The sequence below is a fragment of the Nematolebias whitei genome, chromosome 8 (assembly GCF_014905685.2).
Source record: "Nematolebias whitei isolate Nwh7 chromosome 8, NemWhi1, whole genome shotgun sequence".
In the NCBI taxonomy this organism is placed as follows: domain Eukaryota; kingdom Metazoa; phylum Chordata; class Actinopteri; order Cyprinodontiformes; family Rivulidae; genus Nematolebias; species Nematolebias whitei.
The window spans coordinates 12,575,559-12,589,661 of NC_056505.1; the positions used below are offsets into that span (position 1 = coordinate 12,575,559).

The following is a 14,103-nucleotide window of genomic DNA, read 5'->3' on the forward strand; positions in this document are numbered from 1 at the left end:
TTGGCTAGGTTTCAAATATGCTAACCCCTCCAAATAAGCGCTTAAACATTGAAAAGAATAAGAAGAATAATAATAAGAAACGACACAATTACAATAGGCCTTCGCAGCGCTTTGCTGCTCGGGCCTAATTATAGTCCTCGAGGCTCAATGAGACTAACTTGTATAGATAAAGTTTGTATGGATAATATATGTGGATTTTGCTTCAAAAAAACTATAAAACCATTTAATTCATGAAGAATAAATAAACAGTTACAGTCTGAATGCAGTGGTTTAAACTGAACTGACACTGAATTTTGTGAAGCTCCAAGGGCGAGAACATTGTTTTATTTCTTTGGAAAAAAAGCGTAAACTGTCTTCTTACAAAGACGATCTTCGTTGGCTTCGCTCTATAAACAACGTTTACGCATGCGCATCGTGTCCTATCAGTAGCTAGAGTCACAGACTGAGACACGACGCGTAGGGAAAAGGTTTAAAGCATAAACCCACCGTAAATGGGTTTATCACTACATCATTCGTTATTTTTCCGATTCCGTTCATCTCGACAGTTTGTTTTGGATGGATTATCTTGTTTACGGCTCTCTGAAAAGCCTTACAACGCCCTGTCTGCTCCGTCGTTGACGCTGGAGGTTAGTAGGCTCCATTTTCAGCTATTTGATAGCGGTAGCAACTGGCGGATAATGCTAGGTAGCTAACCGGTGTTGTGGCGAAAAAAGTATCCCTGCTGTAGAAACGCACCGGCTAATGGCTTCTTTGCGTTCCAGTACGATCTCGTAATGCCATTTATGTTGTATGTATCTTTCAGTTCTTGCTCTTGATGGCGAGATTTAATGTTTCCCAGAGCTGAAGGTTCCAAAACAGTTTGTTCACTGTTTGGATTTCAGATGTAATGTAATGGAAAAATACCAAATATTTCATTTGTATGGAAAGTTACCCAATGGCTATAATTTTATGGGCGTAACAGAAAGTGTTACTAATTTAACATGACGCTTAACGGGGGTTTCAAAAGCGCATTTTAACATGGAATAAATACGTGTAGTAGCTTATCTGTTGCTAATGTGTAGCTAAGGGCTAATGCAAGCTGCTCACTGTTGCTAGCATGATTAGTAAGTTTGTTGCTTTGCCAAACATGTTTGTGTCTGCTTGAGTAATTAATTTGTTGCTGTTTAGATGCCACCCTAATCTGGCCTCTGCATGTTTTCTATTTCCATGTGAACTTCTGACAGAACACAGAGATCTGCAATGGCAGCTTTTAGTCAGCAGGTGCTCTTTGCAGTCACAAGATCAAGGTAAGCAGATGCATAACTGACAAGTTATTTACCTTTGATGGTGTACCCAGTTTAATTGTGCAGATTAAACTTTTATTTTGTTATGGTAGATTATAACCTCTTTGACGCGAGTCACATTCACGACTGGTTATTTTCACTTTTTGTTGAGTTGAAGTGTGTTAAACTGCTGATGTTTACTTCACAAAGTCAAGTAGCAGAATACAGATGCAAATATTACAGGGTCATTTTTGGCTCAGCTACATATGACATGCACATTACAACACTATTTATTTATTAATCTTTATTTAACTGGACAAATCCCAGATTTTATTTTATTTGGAACAAAACCTATGCAAACATGAGGAGAACATGCAAACTCTACACAAAAAGACCCCAGTTCCAAACAGGGTATTAAATTCAGGACCTTCTTGCTATGAGGCAGAAGTGTTTACCACTGATCCATCGTGTTGCCCAATAAACTCAAGAGTGTTTATGTTTCGCTAGACAGAGATTTTTCATGCCTTCAGGCAACTATACAACTCTAGATGTTAAATTGTTTCAAATAAGCTCTCTATTTAAGGCTGATATGTAAGATAAATATATTTAATTAGTGTTTATAAGGGGCTCCCTTTCAGAGAAATTCGTTCTCACTTCCTGATTTTGTTAATGTTAGAGATTTTTTGGCTCGGTTTTAAATAAATTAGTTTTCTACTGGTCCTAATTTTTATTACCTGATCCACTTTTCCAAATAAGTTAATCTACTCTTGTCTCCTCAGTAGGTCTGGGCGATATGGACCAAAATGAATATCTCAATATTTTTAAGATGAATGGCGATATACGATATATATCTAATTTTTTTTTCTTTCCATAAGTACTGTAATAACAAAAATATATTTCTGAGTCAAAGCTTAGTCCCAATTGTCACACAAGCACCTTTATTAACAAACAGCTGTAACTTTTACAAAAGATATGTCTCAAAAATAAAAGTTTTTTTCCTGCATAACAAAACCAAGAACACAGCTGTGCACTTAAAATTTTTACAGAAAACATACAGAGCAAACATAACAAAAGGCAGACTTGCTCTTTAAAAATCTGCTTTTAATGAATTATATTCATTCAACCTTTATTAAAAAGCTGTTAGCCCTCATTAGCTATGTTTACATGGACATAAGTAATCGGATTAAAGGGCTATTTCGAATTAAAATGCATCGAATGTATCGTTTACATGGGCACAATCTGTTCACGATGAGCGTTTACATGCAGCGAGCTTTTATTCAGAATAGAAGTACTGACATGCACAGAGTGGTAAACCGCTCCTTAAAAAACACAGAAGTAGTTCTACTTCTGGTTTACTTCCGGGATGAGTATAAACAAACCTGAGTGCCCAAAATTGACCCGCGACAGGTTTTAATGACTGTGGAGACGTTACTGCACTCCCTGATTGAGCTACAGGTAATCCAGATCATTTTGAGCCCTTTCAAAGTTTCCTGTAGAAATGTTGTGTTGCTCACTGACCAGTTTTGCTTCCCCGACATATTAGCATTAGCCAGGTGGAAATACGTGAGGTAGACATACATAGGTCACACATGCACAGTCAGGTCAGTTTTCCACAATCAAAAAAAAAGTGTTTACATGCACACTGTTCGGATTATGAATCTGCATAAACTACCCATCTCATTCTGATTACAGATTCTTTCGGATCGAGCTGAATCAACAAAAAAATAATCAGAACTGGGAGTTTACATGACACATTTTTATTCTGAATGGCCGTTTAATTCGATTACTTATGTCCATGTAAACATAGCTACTGGCTGTGCATTGGAGATTATTCTCTCTGACAGACTGTTTGAACTTCTGTTTGCGTAAATACCAAAAGAAAGAAGGTATGTGTATGTAAATACCAGAATAAACACAGCAAATAAATCACCCTAAGCTGGATATTTGTCTCCGTGTTTTTTAATGAGAAGACGACTTCTTTGCCGCTCAGTTAATTTCCTGGAGAAGACCAAACTCTCCTTTGTAGCAGCCATCTCCTTTGTACCCAGTCATTTTCAAACCTATCAGAAATTTACATCCATGTCACCAGTTTCCAGTGACTGAGTCAACAAAGACCTATTGTGACGATTGATAGCTGCATGTGCGTCTAGCTTGGAGCTGCAGCAGCACCAGTTTTACACAGCAGGGAGCGGGTGAGGGGCCGAGTTTGTATTCGATGAGGGAGAGAAGGAGGGGCCGCGTGATGGCGCAGACTGGGAGCAAAACTGACAGATTTTCAAGTATAATTATAACTACGTAGAGTATGAGAGTATTGTTTTATATTGATATAGTCTCATTTTATTTCGCATATGAAATTATATAGATATTTAAAAAATATCGAGATATCACCCAGCCCTACTCCTCAGCCTGTTAATCATTAAAGCAAAAGGGTGATCAGAGGATCGTGTCATATAAAAATAGATGTGCTCAAAGTTGCTGAGCACACAGACGGTGAGAGGGGCTGTTTGATAAACTGACATCACTTTCCTTAGTAACTGGTTGATGAGAGCGTAGTGGTCTAGAAATAGACTCGGATAAAGAGTGGATTTAAGCATTTGAGAAATACGAATCGATTTATCAACTTTATTTTAAAAGGTTTGTGTGTAAAATTCAGCCTTAATAGGCAAAAACATAAAAGAATTGTTATAGTGGCTGAAACCAATCCGTAATTATTTGTTGCAAACATTGGATATAAAAACATGTTTAACGAAACAACAAGTCCTTGATTTGGTTTAGATGAAGTTTGAAAAAGCCAAGAAAATGTTAAATACCATTTCGTAGACTTTAGAGGGTCGTTTTGATTAAATCACTCGTAATCATCACTGCAGTAAAGAGATGACCATTTTTTCCATATGTTTAGTTATTGGCTACTTTATTCTCTAATTCGTGTGAAGCTGAAAATACAACTGCCCTTTTAATTATTTATGCACAATGTATTGTTGCGTTATTAGTAAGTTAGTTCCCATTGAGCCTCAGGGACTCATTTACAAGAGAGACCTGTTGTACTTAAGCATGAATTAAACAAGCATCACATATTTCTTTGTATTTTCTAACATTTTTATGGATCAATTATAAATTACTACTTTTTCGATCAACAGGGGATCATATTTGTTGTCCAAGAGGCACAGCTGCTCCTCTCTGCCTTCCAAAGCTTATCTCCACATAGAGCCTCCTCGACCTCCCTTGTCTTCAACCCCTCCCAGACACCCCAGCTACTGTTTTCGAGGTCATGCTTTCAGCTGTGACCACAGCTACACCCTGCTCGCCCGCTCTCTGCACAGCTCAGGCGTTTGGCTCCAGGATATAAAGCAGGACAACTCCAAGGCCTCTACATCTACTGCCCAGGATGTTTCTACGGGTGATAAAACGGATTCTGTAGCTGTCACATCTCAGTCTCAACCTCCGTCAACTCCAACGTCCACTGCTGCCACAGCAGCCACTGTCCCTCCTGTTCAGGAGAAGGCCATTGCGAAAAAATCTCTGTATCAGAGGATTGTAGATGAGTTGAAGCATTACTACAATGGCTTCAGGTTACTTGGCATTGACACCAAGATTGCTGGCAGGATGGTATGGAGGCTGCTGCACGGACAAGTGCTCACGCGAAGGGAGAGGAGAAGGGTAAGAAGCTAAATACAAATTATTTGTCTTTTGTCTCATTTTATATAAACTAATCTCTCCTAAAATTTGTAAATTAAATGACTTAAAAACATTCCCACTGATATGATGTGGTCAGGTCAGTTTATTCATAGGGTTAGTTATAAAAAAAAATATTGGAAGTTGTTTACGGACATTTATGTCTGTGTGTTACTTTTGGTAGCATATTTTAAATAACGTGTAGTTCACATGAGGCTTTATATACCAGTTTATATATTTTTTAATATAAAGTTTTCTTGGTTTGCAGAAAGGCACGTTTTATTGGCGTCGCAGCGATCCAACATATCGCTGTGATGTTTAAATATGCATTGAACACCTAAAATAAGGCAGTCTGTGTTTTGTCAAACAAAACATACATTCCTCAAACGAGCTTTTATCTAAAATATTCATAAAATTATATCAGCATGTGATATTCATGTTTGTTTAATACTTTAACCAAAGCTCTCTCTGCTAGACTCCTTTTTAGCTCAAATCCTTTTAAACGTTCTGTTTATTAATGTTATTTTACTGCGAATCAGTTCTAGTCAATATTTGTTTAACAAGTCAGTAAAGAATGTACTGAACAGGGATGATAAAGTGTTAAAATGTTAACAGTAAGAGGACTGTTTTGAGCTTATCTGTAGATGTTTCATATGATGTTTCGGCCACTTGAAGACGAGACGGCACCACTAGATTATTGAAGCTCATTTTCAAACTTTTTGCTTCCCCGACTGATTACTGTCCAAGCACACACACCTGCAGAGACCCGAGCTGTGCACGTGTCGTGGTCAAACTGTATTTGAGCTACTTTAGAAGAGGACAGCATGTGTAACAGATCATACGGGGAGTCACCCTTCCTAAAATTTAACCATCAAGGGGCTTGAAAACTATTTTTGTCACATGAGCATTGTTTGGTTTGTGTTTACAGCTGATGAGGACCTGCGCTGACCTCTTTCGCCTCGTGCCCTTTATGGTGTTCATCATCGTCCCTTTCATGGAGTTCCTTCTTCCCGTCTTTCTCAAACTTTTCCCAGAAATGCTGCCGTCCACCTTTGAGACGGAGTCTAAAAAGGCATGTGTTTGTATACGACACACACAGGCAACACAATGCACAAACACGGAGTGAAATCTGCACATGGTTCATTATAATTTAAATTGATTAAACAGTCTGACTATATTGACAGCCAAATATCTCCGATAAACAGTTGATCATAATTAATGCAAGATCATTTTAAAACAATTCTTATAATCAAACAACCACAGTTTGTTGTTACTAAATTATTAGACCTTTAACACTCCTTTAATTCTCTCCATTTTTCTAAAAGTCTTAATTTGCAGAAAAATACTTTGTTTTACAGTGAGAGACCTTTTGGAATTGAGCTAATCTGGTTTGTGCTACATAATTAATATAAATTAGTTAGTATTTAAAATATCCTAGAGAAATATAGCGGACGTATTTTAACAGTGCGTTTTTGACGAGTGCGTCAAACTCTTGTTTTAAACTGAGCAGCTTTGTCTGTCGCTCCGTGCAGGAGGAGAAGCAGAGGAAAGGTCTGGCTGCAAAGCTGGAACTGGCCAAGTTTCTTCAGGAAACCATTGCTGAGATGGCCCGAAGGAATAAAGCAAAGGCTCAGATCGAAGAGGAGACCCAGCGCTTCTCCTCATATGTTGAGAAGGTCAGTGTTGTTTTTAAGTTTTGTCCTGTGGACGATTTTTTTTTCCAGGGTACAAAGAACATCTTTATTTAATAATTAAAGTAAAATCACAAGATGAGAATGGCTTTGTAAGTATTATGGTTGAGATTTCCTTACTGAAGTCTCAAAAATACTAGACCTGAGTTTTCAGATTTAAATTGTTTGTTTTAGAGACAAAGTCTTCCAACATCAAGGCATTGGGTTGTTTTCTCGTTCCCTGTGAGTGAGTCCGTGTTATGTCTGCAGGTTCGGGGAACTGGCGAGCAGCCCACCACGAAGGACATTGTTCGTTTTTCCAAGCTGTTCGAAGACGAGCTGACGCTGGAACATCTGGAGCGTCCCCAGCTGGTGGCTCTGTGCAAACTGTTGGAGCTTCAGCCCATCGGCACAAACAACCTGCTGCGTTTTCAGATGATGATGAAACTCAGAACCATCAAGTCTGATGACGAGGTGAGGCGTGGCGCCTTGTGGTTTTGTGATGGAGGGTTTGCTGCTGTAACTGTCAACAATGCTAGAAGGAGACTATTATTTAACAAAAAAAACAAAACATGTGAGTGATTTGCATTCGTTAGCTTAAATTTTACAACCTGCACTGAATATTTAATTTCTTCTCATGTTATTTTCCATATTGTGGCCATCAACCTATAAATGTTACGAAATTGACTTTGACTGTGTTGTGACATTTGTGAGTCTCTAAAAGTTCTTTGTTAGGAAAACGGATCTAATTTCTATTAGTAATGGGTTTGTGATAGCAGTAAATTAAAAACAACTTTGGCTTTCCTTGAGAAAAAGAATGAAGAGACTTTGTGTCTTTGTGACCGTATGACCCTTTTTGGTTCTTCTTCCTCTCGACGTGAAGCAAACATCTTTTCACAGCCTTTGAAATGGTGTTTCACTTCCTCTCTGCTTCTTCGCAGATGATTGCAGCAGAAGGTGTGGCTGCGATGAGTGTGTCAGAGTTACAGGCAGCGTGTCGCAGTCGTGGGATGAGGTCTCTGGGTCTCACCACAGATCAGCTACGTCAGCAGCTGCAGCAGGTTAGCAACACAGAGTTTGTTTTAACGAGTGACACCTCTGATTCTTCTAGGTCATACCGAATTATAAAAAATATCAGAGCAAAGCAGGATTAAATGAAATTAGCAATTTGGGAATCTTTTTTATTTATTTATTTGTTTTTATGCTTTTGTCCATTTAGTGGCTGGATTTGCATCTGAAGGAGAACGTTCCTCCATCGCTGCTGTTGCTCTCCAGAGCCATGTACCTGACAGAGCTCAAACCTAAACCTCACGTCATCCCACCCGTTCCCAAATTAGAGGTACTCTGTGCTCAATCCACCTAATCTCTTACAGGCCACACTGCTGTATATTCTCTTACATTTTCTAGGTTTTAGTGTTTCACACAGCTTTCAGCTCATTGCAGCTGATGTTTGGGACATGTAGTCTTTCCTCCACAGATGGAAAACTCCAAATGTTTTTGTCACATTTCTATCATTTCTCTGTGCTCTCATCTTATATTTACCAGGTACAACAAGGTTTTCAAAAATAGTTTGACTGCCAGTATAAATCTGACGTAAAATCTATATTACCAGTAATTGTTAAATATAAAAATTTATGTTCATCTTAAAGTATTAAAATGTTCAAATTTGTATGGAAAGGAAAACCACTCGGAGTTTAGGACAACTACCTTATTCTGTAAATGTAAAAACCTTGTGGTGTTAACCTCTGCACTATTCAAACTTTATAATAAGAAAAACAAATTATTATTTGAACACAAACAATATAAGCATGTTTGATTTGAGATGAAGCTGTTTTATATAATTGTTATCTTTGCAGAAGGCGGCTGTTCCTCCGGTGGAGAACGCAGGATCAAACTCAGCTCCTGTCAGTCCTGAAAAGTTGTCCGACCCTGCTGTCGTCATCAAAGACAGACCGGTTTGTGTCCAAACTTCATATCGAAAATGCACAACTGCATGAGATACAATCATCTGTAGAGATGAAAGTCAGGTCCTATAGACGGTTTCTTTTTGTTGAAACGTTTCATCTTTCATCCAAAAGACTTCCATCAGTCAGAGGAGCCACAAAAAAACTCAGTCTTATAAATAGCACCTAGTGGGCCAACCAGTTTGATCGTGTGCAGATGGTTTCTGTCATTTAAGTCAGATCCTCAATCGTCCAGAGGACCTGACTTTACTTTGTTGGATTTCTTTACCTGCGTTATTGAGCATGAATCAGGATATTTTGAACCACTTTGACCATGACTGCTTCAAATGAGTCTGAGGGGGAGAGGGCGGACTACAGAATCCACCTGAGCACCATCAAACTGGTTGTCCCACTATGAGAAGGTGCTGTATATAAGACGGAGTTTGTTGTGGCTCCTTGGACTGATGGAAGTCTTTTGGATGAAAAACAAAACATTTCAACAAAAAGAAACCGTCCAGAGGACCTGACTTGACTTTGGTGGATTTTTCTACCTGGATTAGGAAATGTGCTTTTTTTTTGTTGCTAAAATTTAGGATTTGATCCATTTCTACACAGTTTGACACAACTACCACCACTTAATTATCTTATTTTAATATTAACATGAAGAAGTAAGACTCTGCTCAACGGTAACCAAATCTCTAAGCAGTTTATTTCTCATTTAATACGTTTATACACAGACTAGTTCTCAGTTAAGCTTCATCTTGCTGAGAAGAGGAGTGATGATCCTCATTTTCTCCATAAAAGCAAATTGTCCACAATATTTGTGAAAGCTAGATAAACCAATAAATCATTCAAAACTGTTGATAAACATTTTACCAGATTATTACCTAGAATAAAATGTTGCCTTCTTTTAAAGAGTCGTTCTTTTTCAGCACTAAAACACAGATCTATAATTGTGTTGTTGATGGTCGTGTGGTCCAGATGTGCAGTTCAAGGTCAATAAAAGGATTTGATCTTTATTTTGTCTCACTTTTTGTTGTAGGTGGAAGAACTGAGGGACGAAGCACCCGCAGCATTGGACAAATCTTTGACTCCGGCTGAGGTCCTTCAGGTGAAAACTTGCAGAAAGTCTTCAGGGATTTAAAAAAAAATCCAGTTACTTTGATCCATTTCACATGACAGACTAATCTGTCATGGAGGGAAAGAGCTGCTCATGTGATTAAACTTTTCAGCAGGAAGACAAAAACCCTTTGAATTCAACATGGTAGAAGAGCGTTCTCTAATTAAAAAGTAATTGCTGTAAATTGCCATAAATACTTAAAAGCATACTTCTTTCCCAGTTTAATATTAGTGTCGTGAAGTATTCATTTAAACAATTTACAGTGTTTTTGTATCAATGAATCATCTTTTAAAATACAGTAGTCCCTCGTTTATTGTAGAGGTCACGTGCCGGACAACCCCCCCCACCCCCACCCCCGGCGCGCGCGCGCAATAAGTGAAAATTTGCAAAGTAGCAATGTTTTATTTTAGTATTTATAAATATTTTAAGGCTTTAGAAACCCTTCCCACACTCTTGCAATGTTCTAAACCCTTAAACCTACGTCATTTTAACTACATACGTACAGTACTGGGGAGTGGTGGCGCAGAGATTTGAAAAGATGGGCCTGTGATCGGAAAGTCGCAGGTTCAACTCCCGGTACCGTCAACATAAAAATGTGGGTGAAGAAGATGAAACACCCACCTGCCTCCACTCTCATTTGCCCCACTCTGGGTCTCTGAGCAAGGCCCTTAACCCCCACCACATGCTCCCAAAAGCAGGTCTCTCTTGAAAATGAGTTCTCATGACTCAATGAGACTACCTGTATAAATAAAGGGTAAAGTAAATAAAAACGTCTTGTATATGTAGCTACAAAATTTTACTCACCAGCTGGCAGAACAGCAGCGGCTCTCGGTTCCGCTCAGTTCTGGTCTGACTCGGTTCTGTTTCTGCAGACCTACCCTGCAGTGACAAAGTCCACATTCTAAACCTGCTAATTTTAACAACATGCGTATATGTAGTTACTAAATTTTACTCACCAGCTCGGCAGAACAGCAGCGGCTCATTCCGCTCAGACTTGGTTCCGTTTCAGCGGATCTACCCTGCTGGTTCTGGTCGGCTCTCTGGGTAGTGGCAGTGGGCCCCGGAGTGAACGCCGGGCCTACGGCGGTGCGTCCCACACTTGGAGGTCCTTGTGGGCCGGCTACCAGCTCTCAGATTCGCCAATGGGTCTGGAGGTCCAGTTCTGCTCTGGTTTTGGTCTGGTTCTGTGCAGCCCTCGAGTGCCGAAGCACATTTTTGGGGGTGGGGGACCTTCGATTGGCCGGCGCGGGGTTGTTTGTTCGATTGAGCGGTCCGATAAAGATTATTTTTTTTATTCCGGGTGTGCTCCGGAGTAGCCGGACCTATGCCAGCACCTCCCTGCTTAGAAGTCCTTGTGGGCTGGCTAGCACCTCGGATTCGCCAATGGGTCTGGAGGTCCAGTTATGCTTCGGTTCTGGTCCAGCTCCCGGTGGGTTCTGTGCAGCTCTCTGCTTCCGCTGGGCGCCAAAGTCACTGTCCTGTACAGTAATAAGAGCCAAACTTTTTCCGATCAAATCAAAACTTTCCCTGTACATATTTCAGCAGACAGCAATGGGCTTCTGGGAAATGTAGTCCTTATGATTATTATTATACAGTTTAGGCTTATTGAGAGAAAACTACAAAATCGTCCGAAGTATTTTATTGTTTTGTTAACTTTTTACTATACAGTATTCCATACTTTTTTTTTCATTCAGTGTTTATTTAGACATAAATCACATTGAGCCTCAAAGACTCATTTACAAGTGAGACCTGTTTAGACAGACAAAAAGTAATGAAAGTGACCCAACAATTTTCAGTCAGGTCATCTAGACGGTTTCTAAACAAAATAATAATAATAATTAAAAAAAATAAACTATCTAGATGACCTGACTGAAAATTGTTGGATTGTATACCTGGATTATTGAGCATGGACTTTGTTGGTAATGAAAGTGACGCATATATAGGATTTGGAGGCAAAAAAAAATCCTATCAAACTCTTTCTCCTTGACTGAGGAGAAAGACCCTGATATTGACAAAACACCCCGCACATAGTGATGTAGACATTCTGCAGGGGAGGGGAGACGACAAGAGCAGTGATCATGAAGGGAGGGGGGTAAAGCTTCATTTTACAAGGCCTCCAGGCGAATTGAGATGAAGTCAAGGCCAGCCGGGGAGCCAAATTCAGATAAGCAACAATTGTTTTGGGAACAGGCAGAACTTTACTGATTCATGTCTGCCCCGAGTCTTTGCTCGAGTCTTTTAAACAAAAAGTGCAAAACCTGAACAGGAAACTGACCACCTAATATCACCTGAAATAAATAAATTTCAAAGGAAGGAAACAGATTTTGTAGTTAATATAAGTTATTGATCTCTTCCACAGGCTAAAGCAGCAACGGAGGTGGGCCAGAAGAGCAAAATGAGTGCAAATGGTGCTTAAAGAGGAGCAGCTTCAGGGTTGAAGGGGTCGGAGGGTTCACTCAGACCTGTGTTATTAGTGGGGAGGGGGGCAGCTCAGTGATTTTCTGCTTTTAAGTGACCCTCTGTAAAAGCTCCATAAAGCTCTTCTCTCTCTGAGCATCTTATCGTAAGATTCTCCTTGTTGCCGTCTCCCCACTTCATCCTCTCAGCACCGACCTTCCCCTCAGACATTTGCCCGCTTCGTTGTCAGTAACTCTCCGAACGTTTCACCCGGACCAAGACGGAAAACCAACAGTGCAATTTCTTTAACCCAACCCAACACCAAGGATGTGACGATCAAACGGCCCTCTGCACTTCCTGGCTAATCATCTGACGGCTCCTCCCGTCAGCCCCGATGGTCTCCTTCCTCTGTAAATTTGTAGATATTATATATATACATATATTTTTCTCTCTTGCATCTCAAAATCAGCACCTTTGTACAGTTTGCTATGCGAAAGTCAACATTTTCTCATTACATTTATTTAATTTGTACTTTTTTTTTTTTAAACATACAAAAACAATTTGCTAAACCTTTTGGTTCAAGCACTGCCCAACCTTCATTTATGTTCAAAAAGCTTAACTTCGCTAATTGCGTAAAATATATATATATAATTGGACAATTTGAATCTGTGACTGATTTAAATTTAAAATGCTCATTCAGAATGCACAAAATTTATTTTGTCTGCTCGTCAAAGCAGATTGGGCCTTTCTTGTGGGATGATATAGGTTTACTGCTGCTTTAAAAAGGGAAAGAAGACTGGTGTAGAATAAATTAACGTTGTAGGGGGCAGTTTAAATATAATTCACCTTTTATGATAAGTTGCAGAAAGGACAGTCTGTACGGAAATGTAGACTTTATTTGCATTCTCAGTGAGTTCTGTTGTAACGTGAGGATGTGAAAACATCCTTAAAGTAAGAAAAGACCATGTTATGTATGAATGCTGTTAAATGGAGGGAAAAGCTGAAATCCTGAATCTATGGATGAAATTATTATAGTATTGATTTAGATGAATAATATTGTTCTGAGAAATACCTACGTGTCTTAATGTTGTTAAACCCCAGGCAGACGGTCCTACAAATTTAAATAGTGAACTTTGTTTAGTTGTAACTATTCTCTTAAATGCTGTTAATTTGTAGACTCCAGGAAGTAGACGGCACCAATGAAAGGATGGGTTTACACCAAATGACTGCTAGTGAAGAATATTGATCTTGGTTTTACATACAGTACGTGCCAGAGGTCAAAGGGTGATATTTTGACAGTTTCTCATTAAGTATTAATCACATCTCTGCCATTAAAATGTGAAGGAGATTCAAGTAAAAAAAAAAAACACATAAAAGATTATCAGTAACTTGCATTGCCTTTGTGTGTTTTGCTGCCAAATCTGAAAAAAGTCAATTCAACATCTTTCCTGAATAGTTTGGTCAGTCCTTTTTGAATTGCTACTTAGCCTTTTTCATAAACCGTTTACTTTTTTCAAGGTGTCCGATCCCCAACTGATGTGTGCGGTTACATGTGGCTTAACCACTGCTATTCTGACAGTATCGCAGGTTCTTGGAGCACGAGCAGCTAGGAGCTGTCAAAAATCTGCAGAAAAAAAGATTTCGAGCTACTTTTACTGTTCCGAAAGGTGTCGTGTGATTTTCATGAATCAACTGTAAGAACGCAGCACCGGAGGATCAACTGGACCTCAAGTGTTTCTTTTGTCGTTTTCCATCTGCAGCTTGATTCTCAGACACAACCTGTAGGAGTGTGTGTGTTTACTTCATGTTTTACAAACATTGTCTGCACACTGTGACTGACTGATGGATCTTCACTGAGGATGCGTTTATAGGTCAGAACCGCTGCCCCACTCCACCACGATAAATAAGCTTTTGGTTGATGACGAACAAGAATTCATGTGATTAAAGTCATGAAACCCTTTACAACTCTCCTTCTTTATTTGATCATGATAACACATTTGTAACGTGAATATGTTTTCATATACAGTACTTTGTTTAGT

The 14,103-nt window shown here is 39.2% G+C and overlaps 1 protein-coding gene across 1 annotated transcript; it reads left to right on the forward strand.

The window, feature by feature from the left end:
• Positions 1 to 425: 425 nt before the first annotated feature.
• Positions 426 to 13,682, forward strand: letm2 (leucine zipper-EF-hand containing transmembrane protein 2). The gene is made up of 11 exons (XM_037680280.1): positions 426 to 626; positions 1,224 to 1,286; positions 4,400 to 4,919; positions 5,863 to 6,006; positions 6,467 to 6,610; positions 6,875 to 7,078; positions 7,546 to 7,665; positions 7,824 to 7,943; positions 8,461 to 8,559; positions 9,590 to 9,658; positions 12,027 to 13,682. Exons 2-11 carry the CDS (start codon positions 1,240 to 1,242, stop codon positions 12,081 to 12,083), a joined length of 1,524 nt encoding a protein of 507 aa, XP_037536208.1. The 5' UTR covers positions 426 to 626; positions 1,224 to 1,239; the 3' UTR covers positions 12,084 to 13,682.
• Positions 13,683 to 14,103: the final 421 nt, after the last annotated feature.

What these genes read in the sequence shown, in the direction of transcription:
- letm2 (XM_037680280.1), top strand. Translation starts at nt 1,240, where the DNA reads ATGGCAGCTTTTAGTCAGCAGGTGCTCTTTGCAGTCACAAGATCAAG. An exon ending in TTGAGACGGAGTCTAAAAAG is followed by an intron (nt 6,007 to 6,466) that starts GCATGTGTTTGT and finishes CGCTCCGTGCAG; the next exon opens with GAGGAGAAGCAGAGGAAAGG. An exon ending in TACGTCAGCAGCTGCAGCAG is followed by an intron (nt 7,666 to 7,823) that starts GTTAGCAACACA and finishes TTGTCCATTTAG; the next exon opens with TGGCTGGATTTGCATCTGAA.